The sequence below is a fragment of the Triturus cristatus genome, chromosome 3_1, assembly GCF_964204655.1.
Source record: "Triturus cristatus chromosome 3_1, aTriCri1.1, whole genome shotgun sequence".
NCBI lineage: Eukaryota > Metazoa > Chordata > Amphibia > Caudata > Salamandridae > Triturus > Triturus cristatus.
In genome coordinates, this window is record NC_140583.1 from 324,970,620 (window position 1) to 324,991,256 (window position 20,637).

The following is a 20,637-nucleotide window of genomic DNA, read 5'->3' on the forward strand; positions in this document are numbered from 1 at the left end:
ATGGAAACCCAAGGCTCACATTTGCGATCCCTGGTGACCCTCAACTGATGTCCATGCCCATCGGGCACAGACTCAGTCCTCTTCAGTTATTTGTTGACCACATTTGAGTAACTGTATTTCACTCTTGCGCAATGTGCAAATTCACACAGTACACCCTATCAGTGGCAGGGACAACTTGCCCAATGTGTGTTGTTTGTTTTAACTTGATTCCTTCCCCCCTCCCCAACTCCAATTGCTATTTTTAAAATCATTTTTTAGGAGCCTGAAAGCTCCTCAGACACTGCTATCAGGATACTTCATCCATTAACCACATTTTTCTGAATGAATTTGAAGTTGTCAAACTAAACCTACTCAGCTGAAAGTCCACTCATAAAGCATGTCACTTCCTAAATTTAGAAATACTTTAGACTACATTGAGATAGATGATCCTGTTGCTAGGTCGGGGAAGGAATGGCCTCAACTGAAGCTTTAGTGGATGCAAGGTGTATGTGCGAGGGCGAGGGAGGCAGAGTGAAGTTCTCGGAAGCGTTGGTGTAGGTTCAGCCAGTGGTTGATGTATGCTGGACCTCGGTCACAGAGTGCTTTCTAGGCATGTATCAGCATCTTGAATTGGCCTCTTTTCTGGACAGGAAGCCAGTGTAGGTTCCTGAGGTGGGGGGTGATGTGAGCCTGTTTGGGCAGGTTAAGGTCTGGAGTCTCTTCATGAGTGTGGGTGGTTCCTGCATAAGTGTATTGCCGTAGTCCAGGCAGGTGGTGACTTGGCTTGAGTAACAGTTTTCTATGTGCCCATTGGGAGCCATTCGAAGATCCTGCGAAGCATGTGGAGAGTGTAGAATCAGATGGCAGAGACTGCGTTGGTCTGTCGTTTCATGGTGAGGTTTAGGGCATGGTCTGCCGGTGTGGGAGAAGGTCCGAGTTTGGTGGGCAACGAGGTATTGTTCAATACGGAGGTGTTGTTCCTGAAAATCAGCACTTCGGTCTTGTCATTGTTGAGTTTTAGGCAGTAGGTCCTCATCCAGTCATCGATATTTGTCATGCACTTATGGAAGTTGGTCCTAGTGGTGGATGGGTCTGCTGAGAGTGAGAGGATGAATTTGATATCGTAGGCGTAGGATATGATGTTGAGGCTATGAGTTCTGATGATGTCAGCCAGGGGCATCATATACATGTTGAAGAGAATAGGGCTGAGGAATTAACCTTGAGGTACACCACAGATTGTGCTCTTTGGTTCTGAGGCAAAGGGTGGCAGGAAGATTCTCTGGGTTCATCTTGTGAGGAAGGATGCAATCCATTGAAGTAGTCTCTTGGTGAGTGAGTGGTGGGATACGGTATTGAAGGCTGCTGAGAGGAAAAGGAGGATCAGTGTCACCAATTCTCCCCTACCGAGGAGTGTATGGATGTCATTGATGGCAGAAACTGGACTGAGTGATGTTGAGCAGGTTGTTTCTCTTCAGGTAATCAGTGAGCTGACGGTTGATGGCCTTTCAAGAACTTTGACGGGGAATGGGAGAAGTGAGATGGGGTTGGCTGAGGGTTTCCTGAGGAGGGGTCGGACTTCTGCACATTTCCATACATCGGGGAAGGTGGCTGTGGTGATGGATGGAGTGAGAATGGTGGTGAGACGGGAGCTGATTTCCTTGCTTCTGAGGTTGAAGAGGCGGTGGGGAAGGGGCCTGTGGGTGCTCCTGAATGGATGGAGTTCAGGATGGCTGTGGCTGTGGTGTTCTGGGTGGTTAGCTGTTCCAATGTGGTAAGCGGATGGTCGAGCAGGTGTATGTTGGTGTGAGGAGGCTGTTTTAGGTCAGTGCGTCAGGGTTTGAGGTTCCTCTAGATAGTAGATATCTTGTTGTGGATATAGTACACTAATGTGTCTCAGAGTGCCTGTGAAGGACAGATCATGTTGTTGGTGGCTGCCGGGCTGGAAAACTCTCTGACAATGCTGAAGCGTTTCTTGGTGTGGTTGGTGCATGATTCGATGCAGTTTGCCAATGCCTCTTTTTTCATGTTTTCGAGGCATTGGTGGTATTTGTTGAGGGCCAACTTTAAGGTAGCTTGATCTATGGGGACTCTGCTGGTGCACCATCTTCTCAGTCGTTTGCAACTGTGTTTCATTGTCCTTAATTCTGGTTTGTATCAGCTGGCTTGTTTGATAGGTCTGGAGATCTTAGCTGGTTTGACGGAGGTGTCTCTGTCAGTGCAGTTCGTGAGCTAATTGGTGAAGTTCTGAAAGGCCTGCTCCGGGTTGGTTGATGGGTTAAGCCGGGTGGTGTTGAGGGCATCCGGCCATTTGGTCTTTTTTTGAGTTGTACAGGAAGGAGCTGGGTGTTCTGATGGTGGTACTTGGAGATCCGGCGATGGTGAAGTGGACAATGGCATGTTTGGTCCAGCTGAGTTCTGTGACATGACTGTATTTGACTTTGTCGCTGGCTTGAAAAGTTGGGTCAAGCGTGTGTTGTGTGACGTGTGCGGGGTCGGTGACCAGCTGGGTGAGGCCGATGGTGCTCATGTATTCCAAGAGGTTGGCAGAGTTGGTGTCTATGGGGTCATTGATGTGGTAAATTGAGGAAGATGTAGTGCTTGGAGTTCATAGATAGTGGAGCAATGAAGTCAGTGATAATGTCACAAAAGCCAGGGCATTGTCCAGGGGGTCTGTAGATGAGGGTGCCTCTGATGATTAATTTTTCATCATTGTGGAGTTTGAAGTTGAGCTGTTCCGTAATTGGTGTGGTGTGGTTTCACTGGTGATGATGGCGATGCTTCCGCCGTGTTTGTTGGTGCGGTTCTGGTGTGTCATCGTTTAGCCATTGGGTGTTGAGGTGGTGATGTCAGGAGTGGAAATGGGTTGAACCTAGTCTCTGTGATGAAGATCACGTGAGGGTCGAGGGTGGTGATAGTGTCCCAAATTTTGGTAGCGTGTTTCCAGAGGGATCGTAATTTGAGAAGTGGCATCCAAGTGTTCTGTGGCGGTTGACGTAGCTGAAGTGGGAGTGATGCAGGTTTCTGTGAGGGCAGGAGGTCCTGAGTTGCAGCTGAAGAGACATCGGCGGCAGGTGAGCTGTCCTACAGTTGATCGAGGAGATGTGAGGCAACAGTGGTTGTTGAGGAGTCCAGGGTACAGAGCTCAAAGTTCTAGGTAGAACGATCTGTGGGTAGCCAAAGGGCCAGGGTTCCTGGCGCTGGGCACTGTCCAGGTACGGACAGGCACAGATGGGCTTGCCTTTCGCAGGCCAGTTGTGTGTCGGCATTGTGCATCTGTTGCATGGACATGCTGCGGACTTCATTAAGTAGGTAATTGGAGTGGCACTGGGGGGCGTGAAGCGGGAGGGCAAACGGGCAGGATGGAGTGGTTGGGAAAGGAGCGAGCGGATCCTAAAATGGCACTTTAAGGAAAAGCGGCCAGTGGTGAGCAAAAAAGGCTTGAAAAATAGAGGCACAAAAACAAAGATGACGACAGAGCAGTCACTAATAAACTATTTTGAAAGACATACAATAATTACACTATTCCATGGCAAAACACAGGCAAACATGGGCGACAAATTAGAGACCATAGCCAGAGTCAAAGAGACCTGCTGCGGGGGAGCGGATCAGGGATCTGCTAAATCTGATTGACTATTCGATGTACCTTACTTAACCATCTTATACATGGCCTGAATTTTGTTTTGGATGAACTGATGCTCACCTAAGTTAGGAATAAGCAACTTCACGGAGGAAGTGTGAGAACAAGTTGGTTCTCTCAGAACTAAAACATTTTGAAAGAAAAGAAGAGAGGAAAGGAAAATAATTTACTCTTCTGAATCCAAATGCAACTATAATAACCAGATGACCAAATACAGTACCAAAGTCTTGGCGACAGAGAAAGTCTACTTCTCAGAATGCATTAACTCTGTCCCTGCTTGTCTAAATAGGTCTTTTGTATTGCAGATGTATTGTAGATGAACTTCAAACTTGGTCTTTGCTCTGGTCATTGATGTATATGATGAGCTTTCCTCTGTTTTAAGGATAAGATCTACAAAGTCAGAGATGCTACAGCTAATGTAGAAATGCGACTGGCTCCAATCCACAAATGAGTACTATTCGCACACACCCCATGTTAGAAATGGGATCCCTTGTTGGCTGATGTATGCAGTTACTCAGGCTGCCAAGAACCACTACTCTAGTCAGGGTACACTAAATCTGTGCTCACTGGGAGCTTGACAAGTCAATCCGGCATATCTAAAGATGCAACGTGTAAAGTATTTGTGCAACACACACACTGTAACACAATGAATGCACCACAAAAAGACTCCACACAGGTTTAAACAAATGTATTATTATATTATAAACAAAACAAGACGAAAAGGGCAAAAATTAAATTGATATAAAAGTTGAGATCATTAATTTTAAAGGATAAAATGCAGTAAATTGCTTAAAAGCAAGTAGGTCTAAAAAGGTTAATTTAGGTCCCACTGGACCAGGTACCAAGTCAAAGTTCAGGCCAACTTTGTGGAAGTACAGGCCGGCTATATGGAAGACCCACGGAGGTCCCAGTAAACAAAGTCCACTACATGACCCAAGCAGACTCCGATTGTAGGAAAGTGGGTTTCCTTTGCAGTAACCACCCAATAGTTGCCAAATTTTTGATGCACTTTGACTTGATGTGCCGTGTGCCCCTGCCAATCAGGTTCCCAGGGCCTGTGTTCTTTGCCAAAACTGTAACTTTATACCCCCAATTGGCACTTGTCTGGCCACATGTAAGTCCCTTGTAAATTGTACCATGGGTACCAAGGGCACTGTGACCAGGAAAGACCTCTAAGGGCTGCAGCACATATTGTGCCACCCTTACCACCCTTGGAGGTCCTGTACCCCAACACACACACACACTGCCATTGCAGGCTGAATGTTTTGGGGCAGAAAAAAGTGAAGAGTCGACATGGCACACATACCTGTGTGCTATACTAGCAACCCAATGCCATTGGTATAGGTAACAAAAGACACACAATTTTTGGCCGAAATGCAGAACAAATCAAGACCAAGGATCCACGTCTGAAATTTTCTGCATTCTGTCCATCAATTGTGTGTCTTTTGCTTTCTCGACCTAAGTGTGCCGGGTACACCCAGACGTGGGTCCCGGGCTCACTGTGCCACTGGAATCAAGCTATCCTGGCTGATGAGGGGTGAAACCCCGAAACCGGTCCTAGGATGCTTGTTTTCGGTCAAGGGAGGACCTGGTTTGGCAGATCGGGCTGGACTGTTCCCATGAGGTACAGGGTCAAGACTGATTTGCATATGGCCAGGTCTAAACTGTGGTGGCATGGTGAGCAAAAAAGGATGGATTCAAACCAGATCTCTTGGCTGGGGAGGAATGTTTTGATTTGTTCTGCATTCCATGCATCAACTGTGTGTTTTGCTTTCTTACCCTAAGTGTGCCGGGTATGCCCAGACGTGGTTCTGGGCTCACTGTGCCACTGGAATCAAGCTATCCTGGCTGATGAGGGGTGAAACCCCGAAACCGGTCCTAGGATGCTTGTTTTCGGTCAAGAGAGGACCTGGCTTGGCAGTTTGGGCTGGACTGTTCCCATGAGGCACAGGGTCAAGACTGATTTGCATATAGCCAGGTCTAAATTGGGGTGGCATGGTGAGCAAAAGAATGATGGATTCGAACCAGATCTCTTGACTGGGGGTGAATGTTTTGATTTGTTCTGCATTCCATCCATCAATTGTGAGTCTTTTGCTTTCTCGCTGTAAGTGTGCCGGGAATGCCCAGATGTGGGCCCCGGGCTCACTGTGCCACTGGAATCAAGCTATCCTGGCTGATGAGGGGTGAAACCCCGAAACCAGTCCTAAGATGCTTGTTTCCAGTCAAGGGAAGACCTGACTTGGCAGTTTGGGCTAGACTGTTCCCATGAGGTACAGGTTCAAGACTGATTTGCACATGGCCAGGTCTAAACTGGGGTGGCATGGTGAGCAAAATAATGATGGATTTAACCCAGATCTCTTGACTGGGGGTGAATGTTTTGATTTGTTCTGCATTCCGTGCATCAATTGTGTGTCTTTTGTTTTCTCGCCCTAAGTGTGCCGGGTATGCCCAGACGTGGGTCCCAGGCTCACTGTGCCACTGGAATCAAGCTATCCTGGCTGATGAGGGGTGAAACGCCGAAACCAGTCCTAGGATGCTTGTTTCCAGTCCAGGGATGACCTGGCTTGGCAGTTCGGGCTGGACTGTTCCCATGAGGTACAGGGTCAAGACTGATTTGCATATGGCCAGGTCTAAACTGGGGTGGTATGGTGAGCAAAATAATGATGGATTTAACCCAGATCTCTTGACTGGGGGTGAATGGTTTGATTTGGTCTGCATTCTTTCCATCAATTGTGTTTCTTTTGCTTTCTCACCTTAAGTGGGCCGGGTATGCCCAGACGTGAGTCCTGGGCTCACTGTGCCACTGGAATCAAGCTATCCTGGCTGATGAGGGGTGAAACCTCTAAACGGGTCCTAGGATGCTTGTTTTCGGTCCATGGAGGACCTGGCTTGGCAGTTCGGGCTGGTCTGTTCCCATGAGGCACAGGGTCAAGACTGATTTGCATACGGCCAGGTCTAAACTGGGGTGGTATGGTGAGCAAAAGAATGATGGATTTAACCCAGATCTCTTGACTTGGGGTGAATGTTTTGATTTGTTCTGCATTCCATCCATCAATTGCATGTCTTTTGCTTTCTCGCCATATATAGGTATAGGTAAGTCACCCCTCTAGTTGGCTGCACTATAACACTGGTGAGGGTACAGTTGCATGAGCACTGTACCCCTACATTGTCCAAGTCAATTCTTAGACAAGAGCACTAGATACATAAAAGAGCATATGGTCTGGGAGTTTGTCAGTACGAACTCCACAGCACCATAATGGATTTACTGGTTTCTGGGAAGTTTGGTAGCAAACCTCTCAGCATATTAAACCCACACTGATGCCAGTGTGGATTTAATATACAATGCACTCAGAGGGCAGCTTAGAGATATCCCCTGAAAAATGACCAGCCTCTGGTGGGTTCCCTGACTGGTAACTACCAGCCTGCCACCACAAAGCATGCTTCTGGACACCTGGGGTGGGAGCCTTCACTCCATGGGCACAGAAACAAAGTCTTCCAGGTCAGGAAGAGCCATCTGTGGCATGGGATCTTCAAAGGCCTTGCCGCCTTTGCAAAATGACCACCAGCCTCCCCTGCAATCAGGAGCTGGTCCCTTTCCTGTCTCACTCCCTTTTCAGTGGCAAGATAGGCAAGAAAATTGAGAGCAGCCCAGAAGGTGTGCCCACCTCTGCCAACCCCACCCCTTAGGTGGGGGAGGCACATTGAAGTCCATTCTTCAGGGTCACCATCTTGTAGATGACAGGCACTCTCCAATCAGGATAAAGGATTATGCCCATTCCCGATGTGGGGAGAGCAAATCAAGGGTGTACTCACCCTAAGGTCTGTAGCCCATTGGCTACTACCTCGAGACCTCTAAAATTCCACCTAAATATAGTATTTTGGGGGTAGCCCTGAACTCAGAAGGCAGATTCCCGCAACCTACGAAGAAGAATGATGATAGAAGACGCACAGCAGAGGAGACTGCAGAAAAGAGCTGACTATGCCCCAGCCCTACCGCCCCGTCTGCAATTTCCAGAGATCCTGCGCTAAAAGTCACCTTGTTCTGCAGCCAGTAACCTGCAGAACCCCTTGGTCGACTGACAGCCTTCAACAAAGATAGGATCTCCTGTGATAAGAGCCTCCAAAGAAAGACTCCGAGCCTGCTGAAGACAAAGAAACCAGATGCCATGAACCACCACTCCACCCGTCACCTACGGTCCGAGTATGAGTAGCCCACCAGCCCCAGCAAAGTCACCCAGTGTTCCAGAGTCCGAGTCCACTGTGGGATGACCCCACCAGGACTCCCTGATGTCTCCTGCAGCCTCTGCAGGGAAACCCCCTAACGTCAAGTGGCCCGGTAAGGGGAAATTTGACCTCAAAAGGCGCCCTGCTTCCAGCCGCCCAGCACTCTGGAAAAGAGGACCTTAGGTGCATCTACATCCTCGAGCCATCCAAATTACCTGCCCAGCTGTTGGTTCCTCCCGTAAGACTTCCTAGACCGAGCCTGCAGCCAAAACCCATAACCTGCAACTTCTATTGAAAACAACAGTGCACCAGAAGCCAGATCAGCACCCTGTACTCAGCTGCCCCTGTGTCGCTGTGGGTGCACCTTGTGTGCTCACTTGGATCTCCCTTTGCCCTGAGCTTAACCCTAGGAACTTTGCTCCCTCAACCCTGTGGCTTGCCCGCGAGCAGCCACTAACCGACAGCCCCCTAGCCCCATAGGCTAACATTGGGCCTCAGCACTCTGCACTTGGCCGCCCTAGTGCCGCTGAGGGTGCTCTTTGAGTGCATCCTTAAACCTGGGTAAACACCTGTTCTAACTCCAGTAACTCAACTTCAAAGACCTATTGCTTACCCGCAAATTGATAACCTCATTTTCCTCCATCGGATTGCTTTGTTTTCCTCCGAAAAATTCTGTGTTGAGTTGTGCTTGTATGGAAACCTAAGCCACTGTGTTTTAATGAAAAACTGTTTTACTTACCTTTGTCTAGGAAATGTCCCAGTGTGAAATCTAGGCATATCATACTGAGTAGAAAAAGTAATCTAAAATATACTCTAAGGAGTAATCTGACAAGTAATCACAAAGTAAGTACAAATACCTATTGTCTTTAAATATTTTACAAACCAGTAACAAAGTCAATTTCATCCAGCTTGCTCATATTGATCAACCTGTCTAGAAAAGTACAACTTTAATTACCTGTACCAAGTGCTGCTTGCTTCTAAAAATAAAATACAACTGAAGAAATATTTTTGATACAAACAATTTGTCTCAATTGAGTCTTTGAGTGTGTGACGTCATTTCTTGCCTGAATGTATACAATAAATGCTTAACGATACCCTCTGATAAAGCCTCACTGCTCACCCACACTACCACAAATAAAGAGTAAGGTATTGTCTACTTTTACTTCTGAAAGCTTTTGGGGATCCACTTGACTCTGTGCACACTATACCTCACTTTGGTATAGTATATACAGAGCCAGCTTCCTGCATTGGTGGATCAGTGGTGGGGTCCACAACTTTGCATTTGTTGGACTGACTTGGTCACAACACCTGATGACACAACAGAACTCTTAAATTGTCTTTAGAATTCTGAATTCTTTTTAATTGAAATTTGTTCCAAATTTCTAAAAGTCTGGTTAGGACCTTGGTTAAGTACCTTTAGTATTTTTTTGAAAATAAAAGCGGCTCATAGTTAAGTGTCATATTGTTTAGGACTTTTTCTTTTGTCTCTTAAAAAGATCCCAACTGTTAGTGAAAAAATATCAAGTGACATAGAGAACATGGTTGAGTAGCTCGACCTCCCCCTTACCTCCATCTAGAGATAAGTGAGTTAAGGACTGTATGCAAACTCAAAAACATAGTTGTGGGGTCCCCCATCCCTCCAAGAAAAGGCTCCAAACGCTTTTGGCAGGGTATGCTAAGGACCACCAATCTGAGCAAGGTGAGGACCTCTCAGATGGGGAAGAAAGTAGAGGGGATGAAGCTAACATCCCCCCTCAATTCCTAGGGAGGAAAGAGCCCCTGTTCCCCTAGCTCAAAGAATACTACTCACAGCACCTAGATCCCACACAGGTGGGTCAGGTACTTCTGAGACCATTGAGGACAGCCTCAATGAAGAGACCAACCTCTTAGTAAGGTTGGCAAACAAGATTATACCTAGAGACCAGAATCCCTGCTCTAGACAAAGGAAAAGAAGAGATGGGTCTAGCTTTCATCAATGGTGACAGCAACTTAATAAATAGGAACAGAGAGCCACCTTATGATCCCAAAATCCCCAAAGGGATTGTCCCAAAATTTTAGGATGGCGATGCTATCACCAAGTGGTACTCAGCCTTTGAGAGGGCTTGTGCAGCCAGAAAGGTAAGGTCTCACTGGATAGCACTCCAATGGGAACTGTTCTCTGGTAAGGTCAGGGATCGACTTATGAACCCCTAGAGTTGCGGAAGCAGAGTCCGATAAAGTCATGAAGGGCACCCTGATTGAGGGATTTGGACTCACTACTGAGGAGTATAGATTCAGGGGGCTCAGAAAACCCAGAGTCAGCCCTGGGTGGAATCTGAAGACTACTCAATGAAAACACTAGGTGGCTGGTTGATTGGAAGTAAAGTGCAAGATTATGATGGTCTTTTAAATGTGTTTATGAAAGAACACATATTAAGTAATTGCATTGATAAAAGGTTGCATAAGTTTCTGGTAGACCTACGTCCAATTTCTCCCCAAGAATTGGGAAAGAAGGCGGACCACTGGGTCAAGACATGGGTGATCAGGACATCCATTGGGGGTGACCAAAAGAAAGGGGCTACAAATCCTTCCCTTATCTTAAACATAAAAGTAAAGAGTTCCAGGTAGCCCTCCAAAACCCCGTCCAGGAGGGTGGACTCAAAGTCACCTCTTAACAACCTAAAACTGGGTTTCAAGGTAAGAATTGGGATCTCAACAAGGTATGGTGTCACAACTGTAAAAAAGACAGGACACCACTCCAAGGACCCTAGCTGTCCTAAAAACCAAGCCCCATGTGTAGTTCCTTGGGTTGTCAGAGTGACCTATGGAGGTAGTCCCTCAGATGAGAAAGTCCACATAGCCTTCAACTGGTAAGTGGGCCCAAAAGGTGAGTTGCAGATTCTAGAGGGGTATTGACACTCCCACCACCTACTGGTTAACGGAATCCCAACCACTGCCCTCAGAGATACCTGTGCCAGTCACACTGTGGTGCATGACAGGTTGGTACTCTCAAACCAGTATGTCCCAGGGGAGACAAAAATAGTGAGTGCTATCCTAGGGGATGTCACTGTTAGGCCTGTGGCTATAGTGCCCCTAGAAATATCTGAGTCCCTTAGTTGGAGAAAGGTGGTAGTCAATAACGACCTTCCACTTGATTCTCTCCTTGAGAATGACCACCCAGAGAATGGTTTGAACCAAATCGGGGTACTGGCCCACGGCCAGTCCCAACCCAAGTATCTGGGAAGGCTGACCCTGCAGTTAGTGCAGATAAGCTCCCCCCCAAAAAAGAAGACAGTGTAGGGAAGGTGCACAACTGTTAGCCACAGTTCCAGTAGGCCAGGGAGATTCTATCCTAATAAGAGAGAACTCCAAAGTTGGCACTAATGAAGTCCTCCCTAGCCCACAAAAAGCCCTGACTAGTCACACAACTGTCCAGCTTGAGTTGGTGGCTTCTCACATGACCGAACAGAGGGTGAAAGAAGGGTGTTTGCTACCAAGTGTAGTGGTTCCCTATCCTAAAACAGAAGACAGGCCCTAGAACCAAAAGAAGCTTGTAAGTTAGCTACCTAACAGGGAAGAGCTATAGGTGTGGTTCTGGGCACTGACAGCTGTCAGTGGCTTCTGCTGGGTGTTAGCCTTCATGGCAGCACTGTCCTTGGTATGGTGGACCTGCCCCCTGCCAAATAGCAAGTTAGGCCACCTGACACTGTTGGTCATGGTGGGGATACTCAAGCTGTGGGTAACCTCTCTGGGTAAGCTGGGACTTGCCCTAGCTCAGTTGGAATTTGCGGAGGTAGGCACCTCTGAACCCAAACTAAAAATATGGGGTAAAGACACTAAAGAACTAGGAAAGGAGCATTAGGAATTAGGTCCTGAAACTGTTGAGGCATGTAGGCTCCCAAAGGGACTGACCTGGACGGAAGAATGTAAGGAAGAGTAGACTCTGAAAATCTCAAACCACTTCCTCTACTCTACCTTGCCTGAAAGACTAGGAAGACTCTCCCAGGTTTCCTGGGCTTTGGGCTGTGGGGAGAGGCTTAATTACAGCTTAAAAGTGTTTTACGAAATTCCCAATGCTAGCCCATGAGAGGAGTAGGCCTCACAGCAGTGAAAACTAGTTTAGATGTTTGTCACTACCAGGACATGTAAAACTTAAAACATGTCCTACCTTTTATTACCACAGCACCCTTTCCTTAGGGCTACCTAGGGCCACCTAAGGTGTGACTTATCTGTAATAAAAGGGGAGTTTGATGTTTGGCAAGTCGAAGTGGGAGTAAAGTCTACACACAGGCCCTGCAATGGTAGGCATGAAACAGGTTTGAAAGGCTTCTTGTGTGGGTGGCACAATCACTGCCACAGGCCCACTAGGAGCATTTAGATTACAGGCCCTGGATACACGGTATACCACTTTACAAGGGACTTACAAGTAAAGTAAATATTTCAAGCAGGTTTAAACCAATTATACCATGTTTAGAGGCAAGAGCACGCGCACTTTAGTACTGGTTTGCAGTTGTAAAGAGCTCAGAGTCCTAAGAACAACAAAAAGAAAGTCAGGTGAAGAAGGCAAAATGTTTGGGGTAATCCTGCAAAAAGGGTCATTTACAACATCACGCTTGTGCAGAACCAGATCTGGTAGTCGAGCCGTCTCCTACCTTCCTTGTAAAGCCTGGAACGATCTCTCCTCACACATAAAAGCTACCTCCGGAGTTCTTGAATTCCAGGAGAAATTGAAAACTTGACTCTTCAGCTTGCTTGAGCCCATTTAGTTCCTTCACCACCAGGTGAGTTGTGGGCTATACAAATAGACACAGCGTAAAATAACATTTCTTGTTTTCGAGGACACGTATCTAAAGTGACTGCCGTCTTGGTTCATTTTTTTCATCTTTGAATCCCATTAGACAAACTCAGCAGAGGAATAGCATTTAAAAAAAACACCAATCTTGCTCTCCAAATTGTGTATGACCTGCTCAAAACATCTCTGTCCCTTTTTAATAGATGAACTTTTGTTCCTCCCTAACTATCTTTTTACACTTGGAATAGTTTAGATTGAATGTAAAAGCAAAAAAAGTAGAGGACCCGAATAAATTTGACCCCACATTTTTCTTACATACTTAGCCACATTATGAGAAAGATTAGTGTTTAACCAACTGCAGTTTTTTTAACATAACATAGTGCTTTACCCTTTTCAAGTTGGTTTTAGATGGATCAAGGTACAGCAGGTGCTGTGCTTTCAATGCAAAAATATCTACATAGATTGATGGATGGTGGTGGTGTTGCTGTGCTTAAACTTGACAGCTGCATTTCACACTCTCGACCGCACCATTCTTATCAAAACGTTTGTGGAAATAGGATTTTCTGGTCAAATTTAAAATTAATTCGCTCCTTTCCACTAGATAGGGTACAGTCTGTATCACTGTCCTCTTCTACATCAAAACCAAGGCCACTATGCTGTAAAGTCCCACAGGGTTCTTCACATTCTGCTCATTGTTTAATGTACATGTGTCCCGTCGCTAAATTACTTTATCAGCAAGGGAAATGTTTTAGACATAGGGTGACATTCTGTTTTTTTTTATAGAATTGCAGCATCTAAAAATTGAGCAAGTCTTTCTATTGTTACCGCCTTTTTTCTTTCAAATTAAACTGTCCTCACTTTTCATCCTCTGCACAACTCCTCTCACTGAGCACACCATACTTTGAATTACATGCAGGTTTGCATTGATCTCTATTATTATTGAATACAAGCTCTATTATTATATTTCAGCCAATTGTGACCCCTCACTTCAAGGTTCACAACATTTCCTTCTCTAGAAGGCAAACCCTTGCACACTAACAGTACCTAATCTCCTCTACCTCCCTCATTAATTCATCTCACCAACCATCTGCATGAACTCACATACCCACCACTGAAGAAGAGCATGTCTAACTCCTGTTATTTCAAAATAACACAAACTAACTGGAGTAAATGCATGCAACAGTTTCCTAGCATATGACTAATCCCACTAACCACCAATAGATTAACCACTAACCATGGGTTCCGGAGCAATTGATGCCTGTAACAAATTACTTCAACACCTAATCACGGTAGTAATCTAAGTACTATTACAATACAGTGCAATTGTCGCACATGTGCCCACTGTGTGATGGGGATCTCAAGGTCCAGGAGTTGAGATCCTCCTGATTCCCTTTGTTTTCAGTTGGCGATGGTGGTGCCATTGTGGAGACTTTGGGTATTGGCCAATATATGGCCATGAGTTGAGCCTCCTACTGCACAAATCTTTTTTTTTTGCCATTATTTTTTCTATTAATGTATGTGCTTTTGCACATATGAAATGTGAACATAGGCAAACATTTACAATGTATTGACGCGTTTGCTACTGATTAAAGCATTCTTGAACTAAGTTTATCCCTAGAACTGGCGCTGATTGGGGAACGGAAGGAAGCCATGAGCTAGCCTGAGCATAACTTCTCAGTCATTTCCATTTGAATTGCTTAATTAATTATGTTAAGAAGATCTGTGCTTCATCCTCCTGAGTTTTCTTTGAACTTTTTACAGGCACCACGTGGATAAGTGAGATCATCGATTTAATATTTAACAATGGGAATGTGCAAAAATGCCAGAGGGATGCTGTCTACAATCGCATTGTTATGTTAGAATTTGCTTTGGCGGGAGTAGTACCACCAGGTAAGCCCGAAAACCTTACAATAGGGCGCCTCTGCCACAGTTGTGTTACATTTATGTAGTCTGTCACATGCACGTGGATTATGATATTTGATTGTGTCGATATTGTTAAAGCTGCATAGATTTTATCCGAGGCTGATGAACTTTCTGCAGAGCGTGGTCATCCATTAAGAGAAATGTTGGAGTTTTTGCTATTGGTTTCCTGTAGCATTTCCTGTCAGGAGTGTCCGACTATTACACAAAGGGACATTACTGCTTTGAAAACTCAGATAAGGCCCTAGAGGTGCTGCTCTGTCTCCTGGGTGACCTTTGTACCCTTAGAATCAACAAGAAGAATCACACTGTACAAATTCACCTGGCCAAATCAGCTTCAAGTTCCTACTCCCTTATCCCTGAACGACTCATTCTAACCAAAATCAGTGCCATTGTGATGTAGATCCTGAATATTAAGTTCTAATATCAATGGCATTAAATATCGGTCAATATACTGTGAGTATAAATCTATTGAGGATGGGAATATCGAGAGCAAGTAAATCATTTATTTCTACTTTAATAATTTTATTTTAAAATATTGAAACCTTAATAATTGCAGTATTTAATATTGTTATTGCATAGTATTTGTTTGTTTTAGATTTTTAGTAATATTTAAAATATATAATAAAAATCTTACGTTCAAAATGGACACTAAATATATATATTTCTATTTAAATATAAGCTTTTATGTCATTATTTATATACAAAAAATACATGTCAAAATTAAAACACTTTAAAACAATATGTATAAAATTATATTTTCATATTAGTTTTCCATAGACGTTGTTCCCAATTAATTGTCACATCCTTAGACATACACTTTTAACCTAATGCCTGTTGACCTGCAATTATAATAGTCAACATGGCATGCCCCAACCAGTGTTTGTATGACTGAAGTTAGAATAGTAAGTCTGACCCCTCGAATATATGCACTTTCCCTAATGTTAGTTGACTTGAAGAACTGAATTTAGAATTGTGTTTACTTTGAGACAATGCCCATAAAACAAATGCTGTTTAACCTTATCATACACTCCTACAAAGTTATTACTCAGCACATGTAGATATAGGAAAAACCAGTTAAAAGAACATGGCTATATTGAGAGAAGCCTTGGTTAGGGCTTCTTTGATAGATTTAAAAGTCAACACCCCAAGGAAATACTGTTGTGTGCCCCTGCTAATGGGCCAGCTCTCTGAACATACTTTACTCACCAGCATTCTGGCAATGGGCCACGTGCACAACAGCTGTACCCAGGGGCAGAAGCGGAGACCAATCCTAATGACGCTCAGGACTATCATAAGGTATTTCCATTACACTATGTTGGAGGCCTATGTTGTATTATTGGAGACAATTGCATGTTCATCCTCCCTGCTATCCACTTTGTGTAAGACGTAGGTCAGCCACTTTACACTCATAGTGGTCTTACGACCAGGAATTAATCCACATTGATCCCCATGGACCAAGTAGTGAATGACTGGACACAGCAGAAGAGCGAGGGCTTTACAAATGATTTTGGTGTCCGTGTTAGTCACGGCCAAAGCTTTATCGGAAGAGGGAGCCGAGCAATCAGGCCCCTGGTTTGAGCATCATGAAGATGCAGCACTCCTTCACAGATTCTGGTAGGACCCCAATGCTATTAGGTTCCTTGTACACTTACAGTAGGTGTTGTGTGAGAGAAGAGGAAAAGCCTGGCAAAACTGTGCAGGAATGCCATCACTGCCTGGTGACTTGCAACGAGGGAGCCGCCAGAGCGCTTCACAAATCTCCTACAAAGTGAGATCGACCTCTTGGTCTGGAACTGCACCTCATTCAAGTGAGGTAGAGGGTGTGAGATTCAGAAAAGCGGTGACACAATCCAAAGCTGGCGGATGAGGGCTGCAGTAAACACCCTCCAGGTGAGTTCTTAAGGTCTCAACAATAAACCTCTGGGTTTGCACATCCCTTCCTGCAGAACCCTAAGGTGGAGAGACTGAGAGCGAGGAGTCTCCCTTCTAAAGAGCCAGGCCAAGAGGCATCCTGAAGTGTCACCCTCTCTGTGAAGGAGCTGGTGATACGATTTAAGAGTGTATTTTTCCAGCCTGTCCCTCACTTCCTCAACGTGTCAGACAGTTCTGTTCAGGATTCCGAAGTGATGGCCTGTTCCAGCTGTTGCATGTGTGCCTATTCAGTTTCCCCCTGCATGAGCTATAACTGAAGCATGTGCCTCCGCCACAAGAGAGTCCCACACAACATCATCTGACTATCGCCTTTATTGCCTACCATTATTTGCTCAGTGTAGGCCCAAGTCAACTCGAATTGGTCCAAGAGTGCTTCTGCATCCTGAAGAATATCAGGGATAAGTCTACATGCCAGGAGTAAGCAGGGTTTTCGCCCTGATCAGAGCTCGCAGAGCACTGGGGCATGGTCACAAGGGTACCAAGGCAGGTGAGTCACACAGCTTAACCTCCCCTCCAAGGAGTCCGAGACCAATATGTGGACCAATCGTCTATGCGTGTTATGAGTGTGGAAGTAGCAAGTGAATTACTTCACATCACGGTGAGTGGCTCACCATATATCACAAAGTCCCTGATTAACCAATGCCTTCCGGGGGGAGAGAATCATCATGGGTTTTGTGGTAGGTTGAAGTGGGAGTCTGTTCAGACCACAATCCAAGATGCAGTTAATATTGCACGCCCAGAGGACCAATCCCTTTACAGCTGGCATGAAGTGTCATCTGTATTAGGGGCGTAGGTGTTCATGATAGCCATGTCAATCCCATTTAGTCTCCCCTGTGGAAGTAGGATGCGTCCCTCAATGTCGGCTTACAGATATGTCAGTGCCAAAGGAACCCTGGGAGCTAGCTATACAAGACCCCCCTGGCATATTTAGAGTAATTAGCGAAGTACAGCTGCCCCTTCAATCGCTTGTCAAATTTGGTAGCCTCCAAGTTTGAGAGATAAGATTCTTGGAAGAATGCAACCTCAACTGCATTCTGGAAGGACATTACGCTATATTTTTTAATATAAGTACCCAGACTGCTCACATTCCAGGACATTCATTTGTAGTCATCGGGACCAGCCATGTCAAAGCAACTGTGAATGTGAATTAGGACGCCCTTGCCAGTTAATGGCATGAACCAGAAAATCAAACCTAAAAACTGTTCTGAACACCCTTCAACCCAGAGAGGTATAACCAAATGAGATGTGCATACTAGTCTAATCAGAACAAAGTCCCAAGACGTGCACTATTACACCACGAATTCCCAACAGACACTAACATGTGTCACACCTAAGAGAGAAGGATAAAGAACAAGAACAAAGAGCAAACGATAGGGGACTCCCCCCTTCCGATGCCAGAGAGGCATAATCAGGAGCATATAACCCATTGAGGGCCTGTGCACCCCCGCGCTCAGTGGACAGTCTTGTAACCGGTTCCATTCCCCCAGTGAATGTCTTCCCGGAGAGGGAGGAGACAACCGATCCAAGCAGATGTGCTTGACCTATGAGGTTAACTTTGAGTTAATTATTTAAAAGGCCCCCCCATATCAGGATATCAGGATATCAGGATATCTCACCTTCGGGGACCACACAAAGGTCTGTGGGGGAGAGCCAAGAGCAATCCCTTTAGAAAGGATTGCAGTGATCAAAGTCTTGGGCACCAGGGGTTGATCTTCTCTAGTGTAAATGGGGCCATCCTCTCGCACCACATTGCGGACAAGCCCCTCTAACTCCCCTTGTTGGCTGTTTCAGCCTCAAGGGCGACCATGTGAGCCCCCGGTACGATCATGGAAGAGGTCCACAGCACTCAATGGATGTGCAGAGATTTGGGGAGATAAGTCCAGCCAGGACTTTCCTCCTGATGTTCAAAGAAGTGTGATTTCCCATCGGCCAGAACTTAGAGCTCTTGCAGGACATAGCAAAATGTATTTGCGGATCATTTTGAGGTACTACTTTTTTACAGTAATGAAGGACTTGTGCCACTACTGTACCTTGTAAGTGTAGTCCGGGTATATGGCGATGTTGCCTTTCTCAAGTTGTCAGACTGAGAGCTCCATGGCAGCCCTCAGGATAGTGCCTTGTTTGTGGTAGTTCATGGTCCTGGCAATGAGGGTCCTGGGTGGGGCCCCTTGTGGTGAAATGGGGCCAATGCCTGGTGTTCCCTTTCCACCATGATGAAATCTGAGAGGCCACAGGGCGCAGAGTGGTCGGCACCCAGTCCTCTAGGAAGATCTTCACCGACTGGCCCTTCACTTGTTCAGGGAATCCCAGGAGTCTTACATTATTTTGGTGAGTGTCCTTTTGCCTCCTCAGTGCGGTTTTCAAGTGAGTTACGACCACCGACATTTGTGACCTCTGTTGGTTTAGTTGTTTAACCTCTGATTGCAAAGTAGTATTGTTGGATTCCACATTATCTACTTTGTTGGCTACTTTGCGTACATCAGCGCATAGGAGATTAACTTCAATAGATACACCCTTGAATTGTCCCAGTAGTACTTCTCTTGATTCCTGTACGGCCGCAAGTAGAGCCGCTCTAGATCGTTCTATGTCTCTTTCTGGGGCCTGCTCTGGTGAGGAGGCCTGTCCATGCCATGTGATTCTATGTGGCGGGTTGTGGTGTACTGCAGGATGGTTTTGCTCTGGGCCTAGAGCTGAGATCTGTCCTTCCCCATGTCAGTGGGCCGGTGCAAGTGGTCAAGGCGTTGCACTCATGGTATGGGCAGTAATCCCATTGGAGATCCTAGGTCCCCTGAGGTGGCAGGACAAGCTGAATGTCGAAGCGTTGCTCAACAATCAGACTGCCAGCAGGGTGCTCTTCCACTCGGCCCGGTATCGACCCCCACAAGAGCCAGCCCCACCAGTTAGGCAGATTCTGGGTTGCCCATTAGTGCAGGTATTCAAGTTTCTGCTGGTGAGAGCCAGCTGTCACCCATCGATATTCCAACCCTAAGTCAGAGGGCCGCCCAACCAGAGGAGCAGCAACAGGGGAGCAGGGCATTCAGGGCAGGCCCATCGCCTGACCTCCACAGACGACAGTCAGTTCACGGAGGAAAACCTAAGATCCTGGCGCCTCAGTTTACCTCCGCACCTTTCGTCAGAGGAAGACGATACCTACCAGCAAGTTCTACATAGCTCTGTGGCTCTTCAAAGGGAGGTGAGGAGGCCACCAGCGATCTCCGCAGCCAGGGATAGGGAGGCCACTGCACCACTTTTCTACCTCCACGGGGCCTGTTCCGACCGATTGAGGACCCAAGATAATCCACTTGTTGTGCTGATTCTACCGAACTTTCCAGCTGCATGAGGTTTGGCCCTACAACTTCAGGCAAAGTGTCATAGTCCGCTCACTCCTCCTCCACATTACAGTCTGGGGGCCAGCCAGGCCAGGCGTAGGGTGCCGCGACCTTCTCAGCGAGCTTGCAGTATGTAGGATGGTGCAGCAGCACCACTCAATGCCGTATGACACCTCTGGCAGGCATTCTGTGAGCTGGCAAGTCTTGCAACCACAGTCAGGGAGCGGGCTGCCAGCCACAATCCAGGCCCCCGGGCAGGCCCAACAGCCTACCCATTTATATGGCAGCGGTGGATGGGCCAGGCTGAGCAAAGCACCCTGCACCACAACCTGTGCACTTACAGGACCAAGCCCTGGCATAAAACAACTTGATTAGGACAGATATAGGAAGGGTGGATAGTTTGGTGGAACTACATGTCTCCCTAGTAGCACATCCTGCCAGCCATCTTCATTGGCCATGCTCCCAATTCTAATAGCATTCTTGATACATAGTCTGCCTTTCTGTTTTTCCCACCAGGGATGTATTTAACAGTGATTGAAAATTCTTAGAGGCATGATAACAGTTTTACAAGTCTATAAGAGGCCTTACCTGTGCCACTCCCATCTTGCATTAATATGAATGTCTTATTTCAACAGCCCAACAACAGGCAAGAGTTTTGTGCTCCATGGTGGCGTAATTAGTCTCTGACTGTTTTAAATAGCAGGAGGCAAATGCTAATGTTTGCTCCTCAACAGAAGAAAATTACAGCTTCAATGCACTTTACGAATAAACTAGGTCAAACAAAATATTCTTTTCCTCACATTTCATCAAATGGAAGTGTGCACCCGGTAAGGGGCTCTGTC

At 46.1% G+C, this 20,637-nt stretch overlaps 1 protein-coding gene across 2 annotated transcripts in view; it reads left to right on the forward strand.

Moving 5' to 3' along the window:
• LOC146860194 (sulfotransferase 1B1-like) overlaps window positions 1–20,637 on the forward strand; it is a 420,787-nt gene that overhangs the window by 209,442 nt on the left and 190,708 nt on the right. For both annotated transcript variants that reach the window (XM_085644037.1, XM_085644038.1), the window contains exon 3: window positions 14,373–14,501. In XM_085644037.1, the coding sequence (XP_085500163.1) occupies window positions 14,373–14,501 (129 nt within the window). The remainder of the gene's footprint in view (window positions 1–14,372; window positions 14,502–20,637) is intronic.